A 22,105-nucleotide genomic window follows, 5' to 3' on the forward strand; every position below is an offset into this window, starting at 1 on the left:
GGGGAGGGCAGTATGATGATGGTGCGCCGGGTATCAATGACAATCCACTGCAGAACGAGGTAGCCGCACGTGTTCTCATGAATACATTTGCTATCTCTGGAGAGGGGCTGGGGAAGAAGCGAGGTTATCAGTGGAGCTGATAAAGCAGCGCGAGCGGCTCCTCGGGTCCTTTAAAAATGACCTCCTGTTCTGTTATGTGTGGGACGAAAGGAATCACTGAACACTCACTACACCTATGTCCAAAACTTGGAATCATGGGTCATTATAATTGGGCCTCAAGTACACCTTTTTTTAGCATTTTTAACACAGTGTTCAATAATCCCCCAAACTGCAACGCCTAACTCTGATTCTCAGTGTAGGAGCCTCAACTTGGGGAGAAAGGGAGAGCTATAGAACATGATGGCCACAACATACTAAAGAAATATGTAGTTATGTACTGTTTGTCAGATTATTATGTTTGATCGATATTTAATATGAATTATTTATACATTTATGCATGTATGCACAGCCCCCTTTTACCAATTTTCTTGAATGAGATAATCCTAGATTTTGATCACTGATCGTGGGTGCATCTCTGTGAAATAGTAGATGTGTGTGTTTAATTGTAAGTATTTAGTTCAGGGGATTTCCAACCACTTGCAACTTTCAGCCCACACAGCTGACTACACAAGCAGTCACCACAAACAGTGTTAAACTCATGTTCAGAATGCAAACAAATATCAAATGTAAATAAATGGAGCTCAAGATTTTTTTACATGACCGTATAACCACCAAATTAAACATAAATAAATAAATAAATATATACACACACACACACACACACACACACACACACACACACACACACATTACTACTTCCATCAATTTAACCACAATGGATACATTCTATATAATGTATACTGTAAATCATATGGCAAATCAAACACTGGCAAAATTTTATTTGGTTCTATTGAAAATGGTGGTGGTTTTTTGCCAGACCAACCAACAAGCTAGACATAAGTAATGTTTTAATTTTTGCAATTAAAACATCACTCATGCCCTTATGCATCACTTATGCAGGTAACATTGCAGTACTGCCACTGTAGAGTACAACATAGTCATGTAACAACCCTAATGACGGTAAAAATAACTAAGGGCAAAAATAAAAAAGCGCAATGCAACCAAATACATTACAATCAAAATTGCTAATAATTATCAAAGCCATAATAACTCATTGTTATTATGCATGTTATTATGTATATCTTTTTTTTCCCCTCTAACTTTTACTGAGAAAATTTGCATTATTATTTAAAAATCACTTAATTTGTAAAATCCAAAATAAAACAAAGGTATATTATTTTTCAAGGAACATTAAGTGTTCTTCATCTCCATTCTGCACAAATGCATCACATCAACAAACTGGGCCAGGAGCGGACTGTCATCTGAATGAGCAGCGTGTGCTGGAGGCGTTTTGCGGGGGATGGTGAGGTGGGCTCAGGCTATCCCCGGGCTGGGAGAGCCTCTCTCCGGCTGTTGAGGCGCTGTGCCTCGGCAGGACCGTTAGTGCCAGAGACATCCCCGGCGGCGGCCGGACGCAGCGCCTGTCAAACACCGGGAGACGGGCCGGGCTCCACTTACAGAGGTTAAAGACTCTGTCCATCTCCAGCAGCCTAAGCCACACCACTTGTCTGTTCGGATTGAGGAGCTGCAGCGTGGCGGGGCTGGAAATGGCTGCCGGAGTAGCTGCTCTGATGGGGCTGTTAATCCGGCTGATGGACCGCTACTAAAGGCCTGTCCGCTCGAGGGAGATAGGTGGACAAGGTCCGCTCACGGAGATGAGAAGGGCCTGAGTGGACCCAAAGGCAAACTAGAGGGCAGCGAGTTTTTGTTTTTCTATCTTTGCACTGACTTTTAGAAGCCTTTGATTGGTTCATTAGTTGTCTCCCAGCGCTGTTCTCATTTATTTGATATTTAAATAACAAGATCTAACAAAGTCAAAGACTTGTTTATCAGAAACAAGCAAACATGAATTAGATACACTCAACAGTGTTTGCCTTTCATGGTTACTCTGATTAAGTAAGTCAATAATAAGTGTTGCACAGACAAGGTTAATTGGGTTCAAAAAGTGTACACACCTCTGGCATAGCCAGATTTTCACTTTGTGGGGCTTTGTTATAGGTTAAGGGGGTCAGGTAAGAAGCGTCATGTCCCAGAGACATTGTTATAGTGGAGATGACAACTATACTATTTCCATGTAGCTTCCAAAAACAAAAAGACTACTATACTATAGTACTCTATGGTTACTATAACAGTGGGCAGCAAACCACACCAGATGGCTAAAGGCTACTTAACTACAGCCCGACCTTTTACAGCACTAGCAGGAGAGGTCTAGAATGGCTGAAATGTGCAATGTACTCTACTAGCTTGTTTTAGCTCAGTCAGCCAAAGCTACAAACAAGCCCAGCTCAGCTTCATTGCAGAATGGGTTGAAAACAGCAAGCTAACAACCCAAGGTAGTTCAGTGGTGTCTTGCCATAGTAACCTGTTGCTGAAAATCTGATCAAAGAAAGCCTTGGCAGTTACTTGTTTAAGCGTGTGTGATTTTTTTTTTTTTCAAGAATAAAGGCAGCACAGACTTTCATACAACGACGTAGGCTTGCAGAAATGTCCTTTAAAGAGGATAAGGACAAGGCCTCTAAACTGAAACACTGGGCTTGAGAAGGTTAATGCAAAGAAAAAAAAACAAAAAAACAAGTTGGATAATGTGTCAACTAACCCGACTGTAACCTTTTAAAAGCTTAAAAGCTACAAGAACACACTAAACTGGTGAGATAAAGCTCTGCTGCCCTGCAGGTTGCAACATCTTGGGACTGTGCCATCAGTTTGCTGAAACGCATAGTAATAAAATATACATTTCAGCAACAATATGCCTGAACTTTGAGGAATAAACTCATTAATAAACATCATTCTGCAAATGAAACTTATTGTAGAGACGGCATAGTCCTCTAATAAAAGCAGAAACACTTGCAGCTGCAGCCAAAGTCCTCCCTCAGCAGGCAGGAAGGTGGAATCAGGCTGCTTCAGGGCCTCACCTTAACTGCTTAATCAATCTGAATAACAGTGGAGCAGGTTAGGGAAGAAATCGAATACAGCACTATGGCACTCTTCCCTGCTCTCTATTTAGTTATGAAAAAAAAGGTGCCAATTAAAACTCCCATTCTTAAAATCAATTACTTATTATAATGCAAATACAGCATAATTGTTTCCCCATCTAATTTGGTGCTTATCAAATCCAAACCTCCTGTTATTAATGAGAGCCCTGGTACTATTTGGCTGTGTAATTTAGCCATGAACAAACCAGCATCGATGTGGGGTTTCCATGCTGAGAGCGACTGAATGGATCAGCTTGACTGGGGCTTTCAAACAAAGTGCAAATGTAAACAAAGTGGGGTAAATGGAACATGGAAAGAGAGCTCTAATGATCCTCGGAGGGGGTGTTTGAGAGTCCTTATCATCAGCGGGGGGTGGGAGAAGAAGAAACAACGGCCACGGCTCCAAAATTTCTCTTAATCACCACCTCATTGTGCTTTGTCACCCGAGACACGCAGCGCTCTACATTTCAACTGGGTCCATTAACAAAAATAAACGAAATACATAAATAAATAAAAATCACTCCAATTTTTTTTTTCCACGAACCAACTGCTCCAAAGGGTGCGGCATTATCTTTACAATTACTTGACAGCTCATTACTGCGGAAACTATGAAAGATGAAATTTGCCTCAATTAACAGGCTTTAACCTAGCAGCTCCCAGCCGTGGTGAGAGGTGGTCCAGGGTCAAGCCGTTTCCCTTAATGATGGGATGGGAATGCTGAGTGCTCATTGTTGAAGCATTAGCGAACGCCCGACTGGAAGCGCTCTTGAATGGAAGCGGCCATCTGCTCGTCTTACGGCCTCTGCGCAGGCAAAAGGCCTTTAACCCTCAAAACTATAGCTACTTTGATAAGAACACGTGAAGACAATCTGTTCAATTAGATTGTCACTTGCCCGAAACAAATTCACCATTACTTACGACTAATACGGCTACGAGCACAAGCTCCTCTTTGGAGCACTTACACAATGCAGCATTAGGCAGAACAGGACTTTTCCTGCTTAATGTAGCAGATTCATCCCATCGCCCTAATTGAGCTAACCAAGCAAATGCGTTAGAGCTGAGGAAATGAATAGGTCCCATATTGGATATACCTTAGGTTTAAAGCAGTGGGTCTGGAGCTACACAGGTCCGTGTTTTCCCTGCGCCAATTAACCTGATCCAACTAATCGGCTAAACACCAACTTTCCGAGATTAAAACAGGGGAGTGAACTGCACAGTGGCAGGGCCACGCCAACGTCAGTCAGTTCTATTCCTGCAGGATATGCAGATACTGTGAGGAAGTTTACTGGCTAAAATGAGAAATTCTGCTTTGTTAAAACAGACTACACTTTCTGATTTGACTAAGAATAAGTCGCCAGTTTAAGGAAATGTGGAAAAAGCAACATCCTTTTGTTTTACCACTTCATTGGTTTAGCTTTCATTTTAACAATGAAAGCAGCGTATTGAAGGCTCCATGGTAAAGATCTTATGTGCAGTTTTGATGTCAACTTTAACAATCCGTTGTCGTCGTCTTCTGGACGTATTTTCTAAACGTAAATTCTGTACGGATTTTCCCTGTGTCTAAAGCAAGTGATTTTGTACACAGTCATTTACTGCAACTGTAACTGCAACTACTGTAACTTCTCTGTGCTGAGTGTTTGGTCTGCAGGTCCGACATTTATGATTCTGGAAGAAGAGCTGGTAGACAGCCTGCAGTTAGCTGTTGGGATGTGATGTGATTTTTGAAGTGGAGCACACAGTCTCTTCTAGCAGGAGAATGCCAGGATGTTCTGAAACGGAGCAGTCAGTACAGATCGGATACCAGCAAAGAATATTAGCAGGACCCATGTGTCGAGATGTTGGTGTAGTTAGAAGAATTCCTTACACAAATGAGTCAAAATGGTTACAAAAAGTAAAATAGCAGGCCAATTAATTACTCTTAAACCATAATAATATTAATAATATGCTGCTACAAAGGGTTCTCTGAGTGATACATATTTTGTAAAGTTATATTTTTTTATTTTACAGGTTTAAAGAAGTCAACCTAAAAGTTCTTTACCAATTTAAAGGTTCTTCATACTCTCCGCACCATCACAAAAAAATGGTTCTCTATAGAAACATAAGTGGTTCTTCCATAAAGTCGCCCGAAGAACCCTTTGTAGCCCTTTTTGGATGCTATGCCAATTGTACTACAAGTCTTCCTTAACTTCTAGCAATATACACATTTTAGATGCTCCTTTAGTTGATTTATAGAGAGACTGTTGTTGTCAAGTGTAACATTAAATCCACCGTATTAAAATAAAAAGTGCAAAAGAAAGAAAGAGTCTAGCTAATGATGAAGCATCTGCTCACCCGGATCATGAGTACAGCCTTCCTGATGTCTCTCACGCCGTCGTACACCAGACGCGAGGCATCGATGAACTCGTTCTCATCCACTGGCAGGGAGGGGTTGGCGCTTAGAGCCTCCACTGCTGCCTCCACTTGCTCCGTGAAACGTGGCATCACTGCACACAAACAATTCACAGAAACGCATTCCAAATTACTTCACAGAAACTAAGTAACGAAGGCACCAACACTCCTAAATCAAAGGGCTTTGGATTAACTTCATTTCAATCCATCCGATTCAACACCTATAATTAGTCTGATTCAGAAACTTGCATTCAATTAAAAAATATAAAAAAAAAAGAAAAAAAAAGAAAAAAAAAAGAAACTCCATAGAAACCTACAGCAGAATTTGAATGAATGCGATTTTTATTCACGCTTTCTGAATTGGCTACAACGCGACAGTACTAACCCAACCCCGCGATTCACTAAGGGCTGGTCGGCTGCTGGAGTTTAATGAGCACTTGGGGCAAACTTTTAATCAGCTACCTCTTAGAGCCAAGAATAGCAGATGAAAGTACTCTTAAAGCTGTCTGTTAAATTAATCAGTTAAGAGACAGGTGGCAACGCACACACACACACACAAACTCACTCAGACTTATATTACATATACTCAAAGCTGCCTGCTTCAATGGAGAACCATCCAGAAAAGCTATGAGGAGATAAAAATGTAACCAAAGGACTGCTTATGGTTTAATCTGCAAGAGAAGCAATTTCCCCACTTTACTCTTCATCCCCTGCTTCTGCTGAGGTCAGAAGGCAGGACCCAGGGCTTCCACCACTGGCTGTGTTGGAGAAATCCACTGTAGAGGCTAGTATCAGCAAGTCAGGTCACCATAGGGAACACTCATTTTGGTTCTTTTCGAGTTTGAGGAGCAAAATGAACAAACAGATTGCCTGTTTAATAATGAATTGGATTCTGGGAGGTGATTACAAAAAGCTTTTATGGCTGAACGGGGTTCCTGCCGTTTTTACTCATCTATTGCACTTCCCTTACATATGATTGAGAGGAAGAGAGAGTGAAAAATGGAGAGGGGGAGAGAGCGCCACACATTCACTGGGGAAAAGTACTTGTGTGAGGTGATTTGAGACAACCCGTTCCCTAATTTTGTGAAATGAGGTGCTCGATTTGGTGTGATCTATAGCAGTTTGCCTAACCATTTTGGGAGGCAGGGGCCAATCGATTCTTTCATAGCTCCCCATGCACAAGGTAAGAGGCCCTCCCAATGGAGTTATACACACTATTACATTAACATTCAGCCTCATTCACAATTTAGTACTGTACTGACTGGCTGGGATAGGGAGAACGAAGAGACAGACAAAGTGAGACAGGGGAAGTAAGAGACGTGAGGAGTAAAAAGTGGACAATTTTGGCCTCTACATCAAAAAAAGGTTTGAGGCTAGCCTGGAGGCTCTGGGGGAAATGAGGTTTGAAAGTTGTTAAGGCAGCCTTCAGTGTCACGCCGCATGCAAGTCTTCTTGCTTTCCTCCCTCCCTCACCACCCCCTCCTTATTCTGTCCCAGAAGTTTAGCTTAGGACATGCCATTCCTCCAGAACTGGAAGAGTCTCAATATCACTGAAGGATCTTCAGGGTGTTTTTCTGTGCATGCCAATTAAAATCCATTTTAAGACTACCAATTAAATGGTGCCATACTGGAGCTGAGAAATATTTATCATATTATATTTAGCTTTAACACAATGTGCTTTTCTGAGCACATCACTGACATAGTCCTTTAATACCACCACAGAACTCTAACACTTGTGGATTCCTGTTGGTCTTCAGAGTTAGAGGTTTATTAACTCAAAACCAATGCACAGACATTAACACCAAGCAGTCAGCCCAGGACTGAAGGACAGCAAACCTATAATAGGCATGGTAATTCAAATATGGGGTCTAGAGTAGTGGTCTCCAATCCTCATACTCTTACAAATCAACCAATCAATGACTTTAGAAGGAGGTGATTGATTGGATGAGGTGGGGGTTTATTAGGGTTGGATCCATTGGTTTACAGAGTTTAAGAACACCGACCAGCTACACGCTTCATTATAAACAAAGTATAAGGACAGCTTGAGGACAGTTGTGGGGGCGGTATATAAATGATAGATTACCCATAAGAGCCCATGGTGATGTGCCAGATCCTTTAAAAGATGTGGAAAGTTCCTGACAGCACTCGATCCTTCACTTTAAACTTCCCTAAGTGACATCCTCAACATCCTGGACGCTTCACAGGACGGTTTGTGAATGTGTGTACCTTTTTTTTTTTTTTCATTTTAAGTGTCTTTTGCTTCTAAAGGCCTACTCTAGTGTGGGCCACTTCTGCTTTTCATATGTTAGACCTTGAACAGAAGTGCACAGCCTCTTTATCCCTCTGTAATTGTAACTGGAACGCATCTCCAGACTAGGCCTAACAAATACAGCTCAAGAAGAAAACTAACATTTTGAACAAGGACTCTGGAGTCATTATAGCAAGGATTTTCAGGGAATTTCAAGTTTAGCAAAAAATTCACTGTAATTACTAGCTTAAATGACTCCACTCAAGCTTTGAGCCTAAATGTGCTTTTTTGATACCAGCAAATTGGTCCCAGCAGTTGTTTGACAGTCTGGGGCACATTCATACTTACAACGTAGCGTGCCAATACATAGACTGCCTTCTGACAAGCTGGCAACAGCAGCACAAAGCATGCATCCACCATTAAACTATACAAGACCATGCAGATGTAGAGAACTGGATTTGAAGGGTGGCATAATAAAAGGCAGCTTCATGAGGCATCATAGCCTGCAACTGCAAGACATTGTTATCGCCCTGCAGTAGAGGTGTTTCTGCTTCAAGTCTAGGTGGTTGTGCTCTCATGACTGTTCTTTATAGTTTAGGTTGTATGCAAACTGGAGAGGAAAACTTTCATAATGACACTTTCTTTGCCACATGGTGAAAGTCTGCAACTGCTCTACTGTTCTAAACTTCGTAATCACTTGTCACACACACCATATGTCCAAAAGGATCCCTTTAGAACACGTCTTCTAATTAGTGAAATCAAGTTACTGTACACTGAACTCATTGCTGACATTGAGACATTCATATCCACAGCTTGTGTAATCAGCATAGAAAAGCACTGCCAACCCACTTCTCCAGAGCCGTATGAGCTTATGGTCATCATGCCCAATACAACGTGTGGGTGGAAGGGTCTGACACCCTTCTACCCACAGTGGAACTGCATTCTCTGGAGCGATGAAGCGCCATCCAATACCTCGGAGATGGAGCGCTGTTTGTGATCCAGAAGTACTCATCCAACGTTGGACCTGTACCTGATCTTACTAATGCTTGCGAGACCAAATGCATCCAAATCCTCACTGGAATTTGCCAACATCTAGTCATACTGCCAACATTTATACAGGACTTCAGGTTTCTGAATACACATTAAAGCTGAGGGCCATACCTGTCTCGGTCAGAAGTTTAGTAGCTTCCAAAACTTTTTCAGTGTAGACTCCAGGCTCGTAGTTGTCCATTTCGGAGGTGACCACGTGGACCACGCGAGCTGCACGGCCTCGGATGGCACCTGCGGTACGGTCCAGCCCGTCCACGTCTTTCTCCTGCAGTGCGATCACGCACTTGTTCACGTCCTCCAAGATGTGGTTTTCTAGAACAAACAAATTAGTCAAACAAACAAGAAGTTTAGGAGGGGTTTGAAACGACCTGATCTCCGCAGCAAGGACATGCTAGCCAAGACGCCTGTGACGGGCCGAACGTGACCAGCTAAGGCGGGAAATCCTCGTTTTCCACGCTGTTTGCATCAGGCCTGGCTTAGGAACACTAATATCAACACAAGGGCAGTTAGAACGGAGGCGTGGGAGGGGAGGAACCCACCACTGAAGGCAAACACACAGAAAGGCTCATTAATGGCAGCCTGTAAAATGCAAATCAACATTGTGTGTGAAGCGCGGCGCGTCCTTGGACGGAGGTGAGCAACGTCACTCTTTTCAGCGCTCCTTAAGGCCAGGCCTGACAGGGAGCTCGTGTGTCTTGACACGTGACAGGATGTCAATGCCGTAACACCACGCTGAAGCTCGAGTGCTTTTGTCTGGTCAGAAAGGGGCTAATCAAGTGGCGAGCACATTCAGATCATCTTTAAGGAGCCGAGTAGACACCGGCAGAATCATTATTCAGAGCGGAGTAAAAATATACTAGGAAACTCCATCTAGCTAATGGTTCTTAAAAGCCCCTTTCCTCCCTGGCTGGAGATGTCAGAAAACTAGAGTGCTCTATTGTTGAAGAACAGAGTGTCAGTTAGGAACAGTTTAAAACTGGGGCTCATAAAACCCATTTTTACTGCAGAAGGAGAAGAGGGCATGTGAAGAAAACGGCGAAATGCGGCCAATGGTTCAACCGCTTTACATGCCGAGTGCATGTCAAGCAGCCTCGATTACAGCTCTGACGACCAGATTCGCTACGGTTGCACTGGGGAGCTAAGTGGAGTGAAATAAGTAGTTTCTATGGGGGGGGGTTGTAATTCTACCTCTCATTCCTTTTAAGCACTACCTCACAGACAGTTTCTGCATGATATGACCACTAACTAGAAGCAGTATTAAACATGAGGGACTGCTGTGTTCTAGGACTGAATGATGTGATGTTCGATTAACAAAATACTAAAATAAAACATTACAATCCATGCTGGCTACACTTTATGAGTCTATTTTCGACACATGCAGCATGCTTCATTATAGTGGTTTCCAGGCAGAAACTGTCCTAATGATTCTATACGCAGTATTCTTGCTAAAGGTACAATAGGCCAGGGTTGGGCAATTCTGGTCCTGAAGGTCTGGATTTCTGCAGTTTGGCCTTTTTTCTTACTCAAGCACCCATGATTCACCTCACCTGTTAATTGCCAGATTTAGTAGGTCTATTAGAACAGGGAAATCAGCAGCAACTGTGCTGGACTTTGGCCCCCATTGCCCATCCCTGATATAACATCAACAAACAGCTACATCTAAGGCTACTGAAGCTAAAATTAAGTATTTATTTAAAGGTCACATTACTAATCAATTTGCCACCTGACATTGTAAACAAATCAGCTAGCTAACGAAATCAAAACATGCAGGTAGCAACAAGATCTGTTAACAACGGATTTAAAAAAGCTAGGCTCAAATTACTAAAGTGCATGAAGTGTATTTAAACAATACACACACAGAAAAGACATTTGTTGCTTGTACTCCAAAGCAAGACGAACAGAAGCAGCTTGCACCTCTCCGCGACTGTCGCGTCCAGTGTGTAATAACGAGCGTAATGAAATGGTTCCAGCGTTTCACACATACATTTTTCTTAATAAAATGGGCTACAAAGAAAGCAGGTACAGACATAGGCAAGCACACAAATAAATACATAAATAGTCATACATTGTTGCCCCCATAAGACTATTTTATGTATACATACATAGATTTAAACTATTGTGTGGGATATTTACAGTCATATGTGACGCATGTGTGTGAACGGCAACACAGACCAAATCTAAGGTTTTTAGTTCTGGACCCTTTCATGCGTGGTCCACATGAAAGCCTGAACAGCCAGATTGGAATTCAAGCAACTTTTACGTCAATCCAACTTGACATTAGTCAAATGTGCCGAGAAGAGAAAATAAAACCCTGCCACTGGAAACGTCCCTCACTGCTGTCTTCCATTTCCTCTTCTCAGCATGTTTATGGCGCAAGCCAAAGAAGTGGCCGTAATGTATAAGGTGCCCTTTTTACAGCCAGCTCGAACGCATTTTCTGTGATAAGCCCAGCTGTCAGCTACTGAATCCCCTTGACCGCTCTTGTGATGGTGTTGAAGATGAAACCGAAACTTCATGTGAAGCATTACTCCTTTGCGCTAGCCAGTTTAAGAGCCGTTTAGATGAATGTTGGATGCGTCATGTTAAGATGATGTATTTGGTGAGAAACTTTTTACCTGCTGTGTGAAAACAGCCTCAGAAACTGGACTGAAATGACATTTCCATGAGTTGAGCTGAAAAGTCTCCATGCAACAGCCAGTCGTATCAACTTGTAGTTGCACCGTGTTTATCATTTACATGATAAAACTCAAGTTAGACTAGCAGTCTAGGTCCAATAGGAAACCACTGGTATGCATATAGACACGGAAAGTGACACTGAGGCAGCTAACAAAAGCCAATTTACTTGTTTTTGAACAGACACCCACTCCCAAAAGGCAGTGTTGATGCCTGCGCATTACAGCGAGGAAGGAGAACTGCCCAGAAATCAAAGCAGGCAATGACCCATTGTTTCTCAACAGCGCACTGATCATTAGGCTCCTTGTGGGCTTACCAGACACGGAGAGGAAGTCGTCGATGGAAGTGATGTCGTCCACGGCATCGGTGAGCACGCGCACCTGTTTCTCCCACTGTTCTTTAAACAGGTCCATGTTATCCTGCGCCACCTTGCTGTTGGGCTTGGCGGCCAGGGCCAGGGCAGCGTTAATCACCTGCAATTAACAATTAAGGAGAATTACCATGTCGTTAGGGCACAAGAGGGGCAAAACAGAAGAGAAAGACACTTGTATTTGCATAACTTAATCATCAGTTGCCCCTTTTCTTTTATCTTCATTTTCTGTTGTTGCTGCTGTTCTTATTGTCCTCCATATATAAAGCAGAGTAATACTCGGTTAGCCAGCACAGAGCGGCTGCAATTAATCGTGGCTTGTTTTTAGCGGAGAGCCCCATTTGTCGAGATCAAAGCAAGAGGATGAATGGGAGTAATTAGAGTGGAGATGAAAAAGATGTCACAGGCCACAGTGGTGGGGGAGAGGGGTGGAGGGGGTGTGGGAGGGGGAGCGTTGTGTACCTGAGGGCAGAGGGTCTCCAGCTGGGAAGCGGCCATGCGGACCAGCTTCACGCCCTCCTCATTATTGGAGATGGAGCATGCCAAGTTAGCCACCTAAAACAAAGAGACACACACACACACACATTACTGAACGGTCATAGCTATGAGCATCCGTGCTTCCGTTCTTCTCCTATTCCACGATTGGATGAAAAATAACACCAAGATCTTCATGTCAGATATAGTCACTAAAGCAAACAGTGTAAGAGGATGAAGTGTGCATTAGAAATTGCACATTAAGGACTTTAAGGGTTTTTTGGGATACATTTCTTTCGAGATATTACTAATGCAGAACATGCACACAATCAAAGCAATTCCAAACACATTACACATACACTGTATGGACAAAAGTACTGGGACACTTGCTTATTCATAGGGTTTAAAGAAAGGTTCATCCTATTTATGTTGGAGTCCACTGTCCAGGAAAGGCTTTCTTGGTCATGACTTTTGATCACCACCCCACCTCATCCCCAAACTATCCTAAAAGTACAGGATGGAGCATCAACAGTGGCCTTTAAGCACGGACTATATCCTCGATATGCTTAGAAAAGCATATTGGCCATCATGATTAAATTTATTACAATTCCAAAAGTCATTTTGCTAAATTTACAACTAAAATGCACTGGCTACTCTGAACAAACTTGCTGCTCTAGCAGTCATTTTCCTCTGCCTTTCTGAGAACAGGCCATTCCTGACCATTTACATTGCCAGAGTGATGGTAGCAGTCTGGTGATTTTATCACCAAGAGGAGACTTTTCTTGAAGCTGTCAGTCGTTTGGCAAAGTGCGAGAGGCAAATCTCCAGTCTCTTTCCAAAAGCCAACAACCTGCTAACTGCAGGAACGCTGAGGCAAGCAGGAGCTGTTCTTGCTGCCAGCATTTACAGTCCCAGAGTAAATTCTCACACTGACCAACACATCTCTCCTGCCAACACGTGATATCTCCCTCAGAAAATACATTTCTTGCATTTGCCAGAGCAAAACTACTCACATATTCGCATTTAGATGTCTGCATTTAAAGCAGTTCTTCACCTGGAAGGGACTAGTGACGACATCTAGCACATGTAGGTATGGAGAACTCCAGTATTACACTCCTACCTAGAACAGCTTTACTAAAGCAGCCCTTGTTACTCATCAGTGGGTCTTACTGAATGACTGTTCTTTATCTCAAGTTGCCAAAGAGCACTAGTGTTGACTAACGGCAGCCAGCTCCAGCACAACACCACCACACACCGCTCTCCCACACCTGGCTCAATGTACAGGGCTAGAAAATTAGCTGACAGGGTGAGTCAGGTGTGTGGGAGTAGGGCTAGCATTAACTTGTGCTTCTACTGCTTTTAACAAACACGAAAGATGGATGACTTCACTTGACTGCATGACTAAAATGTACTTGCAACTCCAATTGCCTCCACAGAACTGTGGAAAGGTTGGATTTTGCTTTAGTGCATCAATGATCTGGAATGAACTTCAGTAGTTCCAAGTACAACTAATCCTACAATATACAACTACAACAAACCATGCAAACCTTGGTCTAGGATTTGTGGTGCTTGGTCAATTTTCAAATTCTGAAGAAGGTTTTTCTGGGAGAAATTGAGATTCGCATTCATGCACTCGGAGAATCCTGCTGAAACTGCTTGAGCCTTACAGGCCTTTGTAGTATTAATGAGAACAAGTAAACTAACTTACCCTGAGGGTCTTTTAATGATAGTCTACCCAAGGACACCTATATTGGTTCAGCAGGATTGCTTGGAGCTGTTCTATGCTACGATTTATGCATTGGCTGAAGTGGTGAGAATCAGGACACAGTTAGCTGTAACTGCATGATAGATTTTAAGGGACTACAGATATACAAATTATCAGATACACAAGTGGATGCACAAAAACAATCACTTTTGACAATTTCTATCTATCTATCTATCTATCTATCTATCTATATATATATATATATATATATATATATATATATATATATATATATATATATATATATATAAAATCACTTCTGATAGAATTGATTTATTTATTTATTTATATACACACAAAAAAAGTATAATCCATGACGGCTGTTTAGATTCGTACCATTGTATTTTATTGTTAGTCTCTACTAATAAATGGAAAATCTCTAATTTATAATTCCAGATTTGATGATCAGACCAGAATTCTAATATTGGTGCATCCAGAATGTATTTAAATATCACTTTAGCCTTTATTGCTGTAACATAAAGGTGGTGGCAGGTGAGAAAGAATCTTTGGACCAGTCAGAAAAGTTTGGTTCTTGATTTTGCTTGCGTCAGAGAAGTCAATAGAAGAAGACTACTAGAGCTACTGATGAGTGCTTCATCAAAGTTTAATTCTGTGAGACCCTTACTTCAAGCTCATGTTAACGGTTCACCCATGTTTTGGTTGGGACTTTGTGCCCATGGCTCCATCTCTTCCTCGCTTTTCCAATCCCTAAAGCCACACGACCAGAATTCATCCACCAGAATTTACATTTAGCTGACTCTCTTAACCAGAGCGACTTACAAGGTTACTCGTATTACAGAGGAGGGCCAATGCAGTGTTAGGAGTATTGCCCAAGGACTCGTATTGGTGTAGCGCAGCATAGTCACCCAGACCAGGAATTGAACCCCAGTCTCCCACATGGTGTGGTAGCTTACTGGCCGGTAGTGGTGTTCTGTTGCGCCACACCAACCACTACAGAATAAGTACTACTGCTGATTTTCAACATCAACCTCAACTTGCTCTGAGATTGAAGTCTAAAAATGTGCCATTTTGGCCAAACCAGGGGCATTCACACTTTGAACTACGGATGTTGATTCATTTATTTTACATGGACAGTAAGCATTAAAGGCTACTACTACGACATCCTCCACCAGACAGTGCTGCTGAAACATTAACAGCGTGTACGCATGTCCACGACAAGCGCCTCCACGTCTGGGCTGATGCTTTAGCGCTTACACTACCATGGGGGACTTGGGGAGCATATCCACGGATAGGTCGTTAATGCTGCTTAGCTTTTAGGAGGGCGCCGGGAACCTGTCGTCCATCCTGCCACTTCCTGACCTTCTAGCTTCAACTTGCCATCACCTCGTAGTGTCAGATGTGAAGGGAATTAAAAAGGCTTGCATCAGACTGATTAAGTGGAAGATCTGTCTAGAAGCGGGCAGCTGAATCGCCACGTGACCGGTAATGGCGGCGGGTGCATCAGCGGTATTGCAGAAAATCAATTTATTCCATAAGTTTGCTCCAGACGTGTCGATTAGAAATGATGCGAGCACGGCTTTATCAAAGTAAATTACAGAAGCATTTAAAATGCCTTCTCAACAGATCAAGAGCTGTATGAATCTTTTTTTCCTCCCAACACTCATGTTGATGTATTCACCCTAGCTGTACTTCAGTTAATGAAAATACATTTATTCAGGCTTAAGCTGTGATTCTGCTCACAAACCACGAACTGTGAATCGACAGGCACAAAACCGAAAGCTGGCAGCTGAATCTCGAAAATCTGTTTGATTTTGGGCCAAGTGAGTCTCTTGTCTGAGCAGTGACTAATTCCTTAATAAAATCTGTTAGATTTTTGCAAAACCACCAATATTTAATTCCGATATGCCAATGCATAAGAAGAAAACACCACCTCAGTCCTCACCTGTATGACTAACTCCATTGCAAACTGCAAATCACTGTAAACAGGAACCCCTGCCCAAACGCTGCAAAGGAGCACTCTTTCATAGACATGCTAGAGCTGCTCATTTCAAAAGAAATATACTTTAACAAATTACAGACTGGTGCGACCAACAAGGAACCAGCTAGCACGATAAAGTTTTATTTGTGTGCGCACCACTCCGTTACGTCTGCTATGAGCTGCTGGGCCACTGTCCCAGTGGCTTTATGCTGGTGAAGCAGTGAGGTATCCTAGCTGGTTGAGCACACAAAGCGACAGACTCCTCTCTTCCCTTCAGCTCTCGGTGGATCAACACAAAAGAGAAGGAGCTGCATAAGAGCTCTATTCACTGCATGCTACATTTGTAGCTAAATGTCAAGCAGATTCAAATGGCAGGACAAACTTCTAAGAGTTCCAAGTTCATTTCCTTTCCAGGCTTCAGATCTCCTCTGGACTCTTTCAGCTTTTTCGAGTATTGTGTTAGAAAGGTGTACTCAACCAATAAGTATGCATGAAATGAACTCCTCGATGAGCTTGCACCGACCCTGCTCGCGTCATTGCTCAGAGTTTAGAGAATATGATGGATACATGGGGAAGTTGCTGAGAATATGAGGTTTATCCAGTCATGTGGACACCTGGCAGAAAACACTGGAAACCGTGCCACACCTGGAACCAAATCCGCCGTAAGCATGCAATTCACAATTTCAGATAACTCCACGCCCCTGCTAATGCCGAAATCAAACTGCTGCCGAACATGGTGTTGAAAGTTTACTCCAAGAGTGGCTAGGTAACCTTGAGACATATGGACCAAATGAACTGGGTCAGAGGTCTCAAGAAACAAGGCCATGACCGTGACCAATCTCGGTCTTTGGGAGGTCTCAGTTCAGACAAGTCTGCGATTACGACTAAAAACCAAAGGACGGAATAAAGACCAATTGCAGTTAGGAAGGTTGTCTCAAACGAGACAGATTAAGACCAACTGCCACCCGGAAGCCGTCTCAAACAAACGAGGTGGCAATTAGAACCACAAGCAGTCATGGGAATGTCTCAGAACGAACAAGGCAGCAATTAGGAACAAAGGCAATCGGGGGAGGTCTCTGAACAAACAAGGTGGCAATTAGGACCAGCCGCAATCAGGGGGAGGTCCCAAAACAAAGGACAGAAATTAAGACTAATCGTTTTCAGGGAGAAGATTCAGCACAAATGAGGTAGAGAATAGGACCAACTGCCATCAGGAGGCGGTGTCAACAAACAAGGAAGCCATCAGGACCAATCGCAAGCAAAAGGTCTTTGTTCTGAGAATGAATCTCAGTTAAGGGGAGGTCTCACCAAACGAGGAAGGAACTAGGACCAAACTCTGTTTTGGCCCAAAAATAAAATAAACCAATTGTATTCCATAGGGTTCCCTAGCGGTACCCTGTTAGCACTGGTTGTGGGTGAAGGGAACTGCAGTTGATCAAATACCTTCATTGGGAATGCTCGGAAACGCCACCATACAACACAAACAAGTTCAACAGACATGCAATGGTTGTTTGGTAAACTTCCTTTCAACTTCCTGCACCGTGATAAACAGTTGTTTACTGCTCTCTACACAATGTGAAGTTCCCTTCCAACTGAACACAGTCACTCCCTGTGGTTTGGAAGCACCATTAAAATAGCTCAATACCCTACGACGTCCACTTCGCAGGGAACTACTACGGCGAAGGGAATGCACAAATTGTCCTGCCTGGAAACATCATTTCTTTTTGAAGTATACTGCTGGCTTTAGCCTACAATCCTCACACCCAACACTGCTGATCCAGCATTCATTCTCATCAGCCAGATTCTAACAAACACTGTGATGAAGAGAGGGGTAAGGTGATCAGCACCTTCACTCTGACGAGGCTTGAAAAGAGAAGGTGGGGGGGGGGGGGGGGGGTGGGGGCACTAGAGCTCTCCAACTCTTTGCTATGCATAGCAGCACAGTCCCTGTACAATCTCAGCTTCCCTTGAGCAGCCTAGAACCTTTGAGAACGTGGCCTTGAGGCAACACTACTAAGCCCATTCTATTTTTACTCCGTTTCAGAAGCAACGCGCTTTGGCGCTGCACAATCTAAAGCGCTCGGATGATGCGTTGGCGTGAGAATAGATTGGCACTCGGATCTGCAAGAATTGCCTGTCGTTTTTAACAGTCCAGATGTTCTGAAGCATCATTAAGAAGTAAAAAGAGGGCAAATTAACATGGTGGAGAACTTCACTTCTGCACACAGCAGAACAAAAACTGATTGAAGCATCCAGCACAACGACAACAGCAATCATAAGGATAGGACGCATCTGAGAATGCAATTTAGGAAGGAAGGAGGATGTTTGCACTTCCCAGTGCCTTTGGAGAGAGAGACACCATGTCATCTGTGGGGGAGAAAACCAGACAGGAGAGCTGAAAATTTCGTTCCTGCCTTAGTCATGGGTATCCCATTGTAGCGCAAATTAAATAGCGTTCCATACAGCAACACCCGCGTCCATGTTTAGAAGCACCACACGGAGGCTGTGAATTGAGCGGCGAGTAATAAATCATTTTTCGCCTGCATGTACAGCTAGGGACCACGTCGCAAGCATAATGTAAAAAATGAATAGCTATGCAAGAAATCTGAACTGAATAAAGACAGTGGGCATGTAGAAATCTCAGCGCTTCTGCAGTTGAGGGATAGGATATTGATTGAAGGGGAAGCTTCAATATCATGTCAAGCCGTAAAGAAGTTGGCGAATTACTACATAATTACCCAATTACTGAAGAGGAAATAAGGCAGAAAATTGGACCTCTGGCCTGTGTTCTGGGACATGAGAAGAGCAGACAAGTCATTGCTGGTGCATCGTCACTCTCCCCAAGGAAAGCTACATTCCTCTGCAGGACCGTTCTAATGAGGAGAGGTTGGTAGAAAGCCACTTGGCAAAAAGATGAATCCTTTATCAAGGCTTGATAAAAGGTTCCTGTTCCTTGTGTTCATATTTCTCTCACAGCCAGGAGGGAACATTGATATTGCAGAGGTCCAAAAAGTTTGTGGCCGTAATTCAAACAAAATTGGTACATAAGTGGGAACAAAATGGCACTAGTCTTTGAGCCGCCAAGCAGTACATTCATTCTGCTTTTCTTTTTTTTTTTTTTTTTTTTACTGTAACTTGAGAAACAACAAACTACTGACACCACAACCACTAATGTACAATGATACACCAGCACAGGGGTCTTGCAAGTTCTCAGAAATGCAACCAATCAATGCAGCCCAACAAATCCACTCAATGTGTTCAATTACCAGCAAACTGAATCACAGTGACTGAATCACATGTCAGTAATATGCTGTGCTATCCACGGTCTACTAGGAGGATGGGTACCCCGGAGTCCTGAGTCTTGATTCCCTTTCAAAAGGTTCTTCCTCCTGATCTGAAGGAGCTTTTCTTGCCCCTGGTCTGCTATAAAAATGCTAATACTCAGCAAACATGCTTTTTTAATGAACCAATTTTAAATTAAAGCTGCTACCCAAAATGCACCCCAGCTCTAGTTACAGGCTCAAAAAGAGAACACGAAGATTTGGAGAGATCCGATGCCTAGGTTGACACTAGAGCATTTGGTGAGGGGGTAAGGGGTCTGGACTTCATGCCACTCGCCCCTTGCTGTCACTTTCCCTTTGATTCCCCTGTAGTCAGATCACTTCGGTGAGCAGCGTGCCATGCTGGGGCCAGGACAGCCTCCTGCTGGAAAGTCACTTCCAAATGTCAGTGGATGATGTGCTGCCACAGGCTGTGAGGGGAGACGGATTTGAAGACAACTAACGAGGACGCTTAGATGTTTGTCAGTTTCTGTCAGCTGGGACAGAAGGTGGGGCCTCCACTGTCAAATCCACGGCCAGGTAAGCACTCCACACACAATACCAACAAGAGTTCTTGGGCATGACTCTTAATTCTACATTTAAATGCATGTCGCTCTGAATAAGGTTGTCTGAAACATAGCATAAATGTAAAAGTAATCAGAGCTGCTTGTTGGTGTCTTACATGGACATTGCAAACAACACTCTGAGGTGAAGTGGAGGTCTTGTGCGGTCATACAATAAGAAAGAGAACATCCGACTGTGGAGGCAATTAATATTTCCCTCGAGACAGCACTTAACCTTGGCCACAGGGAGGTTTCACTACTCCGGCTGGGGTTTAAAAATCTGATTCACAGCTGTGATCATACATATAAATGCAGCATTTGTGTGGAGAGAGCAGTGCTGGATGGTTGCACGCCTGGGTTGCAGGTCCAGTGCAGTCAAAACCACAATGGCTTGTTGACTTGTTTATTTTATTTTATATATATATTTTATGGGGCTCATGTGTGGATCAAGAAAACACCACTCTTTATGGCAGCAGCAGCAGGACATGGATGTTTGAATTCAAGGCAGTTGCTTACTTATCTGCACTGAAGACACACATGAACTTTGGCAACCCCATGCCTTAAGAAAGACCAAATCTGAAGCTTGCGTTAACATACCTCGACCCAAGCAGGTCCAAATATAGCTACGTACCAAGCAAGTCCAATCAGGACAAAGTCTAGGCTCTTAGCAGAGTGTTTTTACTGATTTTGTGAATAAACAGTACAGAGTAAGATGAAGCCAATAGCATCAATTTTACCTTAACAATGGCACATGTCAAGGTCTAGGAGGCATGCTAGACAGTAGCTGTGACATTGAATACAGATCTTAAAGACCTGGGCCACTTTGACGAGGGCCAAATTGTTCTTGCTAGACGATTGGGTCAGAGCATCTGCGGAGATCCTGGTCAGCTGTGGTGCTCAACAGTGATCCGAGACAAATCAAAATCCAGCGACAAGGTTGTGGGCAATGGAGCTTCAACAAAGACCATCCCATCAGGGCTGAACAGTCAGAAAGGCTACTGCGGCACAAGTCTCCGAAATATTTTATGTTGTTTTCAGGAGGAATACATCACAGTGCATGCCAGAATGACTGTCTGCACTCCATCTGACCTTACATATTGTGCCCAGTCACTGCAAACAGAATTGGTCTGTGTTTTTCTTTTTGCTGAGCTGAACCACCTTCCTGTCTGGGTTGATGCTGGGGTAAGATCAATGTTGACTGTGCCATGGAGCTGACTGCATGTGCCATTCACCTTTCGGCTGAGTCAGAGAAGCCCAGCAGCTTGCTCCACTCAAACCTCTGATAAGGCAGACCCTGGTTTAGACACTTACTAAATCCATCATGACTAACAAAAAGGTTTTTTTTACATTCATTCACATGGCAACCATTTGTTTATTTTTGCATGCTTTGTGTTATTGTTTTGGTATCGGGCATCATAATGGGTTCCCCTAGAGCAGGGCTGCTCAATCCTGGTCCTGGAGATCTACCCCTCTGCAGAGATTAGCTCCACCCTGAATCTAACACACCTGGCCCGGATACTCAAGGTGTTGGATCTGAGCTCTTCAGGGTGGTAGATCTCCAGGACCAGGATTGAACAGCCCTGTCCTAGAGTCTCCAAACATGTTTCCTTGTCACTAGCTTGTTAGCTTAGGTGCTTTGTAAGCTGCTTTGTAACAAAGCCCATTGTTAAAAGCGTCATGTAAAGGTGTAGTGTGGAGAGGCACAAAAAGTACAACCGAATAAATGTGACCAATGACTGAAACTCTCATATGGAGAACTGGTCCCAGAACGACCATGAGTGAGCAAAAGAGCAAAGACTGCCTTCAGTCTCTTAGGATATATATTCCCTTGTGCTAACGAGCTGCCAGAGTATATCTGGTGCAAAATTAAAGCTTATGGCTGAGCCAATATGTTCAGTAAATCTGATGGAGACTGCATTTCTGAAATGGTTCATCATTGACAGAGTTTGGAAAATGGGGTCAAATGTGGATTTTTTTAGAACGACAGAAAGAAAAAAAAAAAAAAAAAAAAAAAAAAAAAAAAAAAAAGTCGCCTTGCCACAAACTGAAAGTGGAGTACCAGATTAGAAGCACCCACTGGGGGCTTCAATGTCCAGGGAACACAGTGTAAAATATTAATATTATGATACTAAATTAAGCACTGTGTTAAACATTCAGCAGCATTATGAACAATGAGCAAACTGA

At 43.1% G+C, this 22,105-nt stretch overlaps 1 protein-coding gene across 1 annotated transcript in view; it reads right to left on the bottom strand.

The window, feature by feature from the left end:
• Nucleotides 1-22,105, bottom strand: part of ctnna1 (catenin (cadherin-associated protein), alpha 1) — a 151,331-nt gene that overhangs the window by 46,462 nt on the left and 82,764 nt on the right. Inside the window, exons 10-13 of the mRNA XM_072674303.1 lie at nucleotides 12,323-12,415; nucleotides 11,807-11,963; nucleotides 8,929-9,129; nucleotides 5,463-5,614 (exon numbers count right to left, since the gene is read on the bottom strand). Of these exons, the coding sequence (XP_072530404.1) occupies nucleotides 5,463-5,614; nucleotides 8,929-9,129; nucleotides 11,807-11,963; nucleotides 12,323-12,415 (603 nt within the window). The remainder of the gene's footprint in view (nucleotides 1-5,462; nucleotides 5,615-8,928; nucleotides 9,130-11,806; nucleotides 11,964-12,322; nucleotides 12,416-22,105) is intronic.

The sequence above is a fragment of the Salminus brasiliensis genome, chromosome 2 (assembly GCF_030463535.1).
Source record: "Salminus brasiliensis chromosome 2, fSalBra1.hap2, whole genome shotgun sequence".
In the NCBI taxonomy this organism is placed as follows: domain Eukaryota; kingdom Metazoa; phylum Chordata; class Actinopteri; order Characiformes; family Bryconidae; genus Salminus; species Salminus brasiliensis.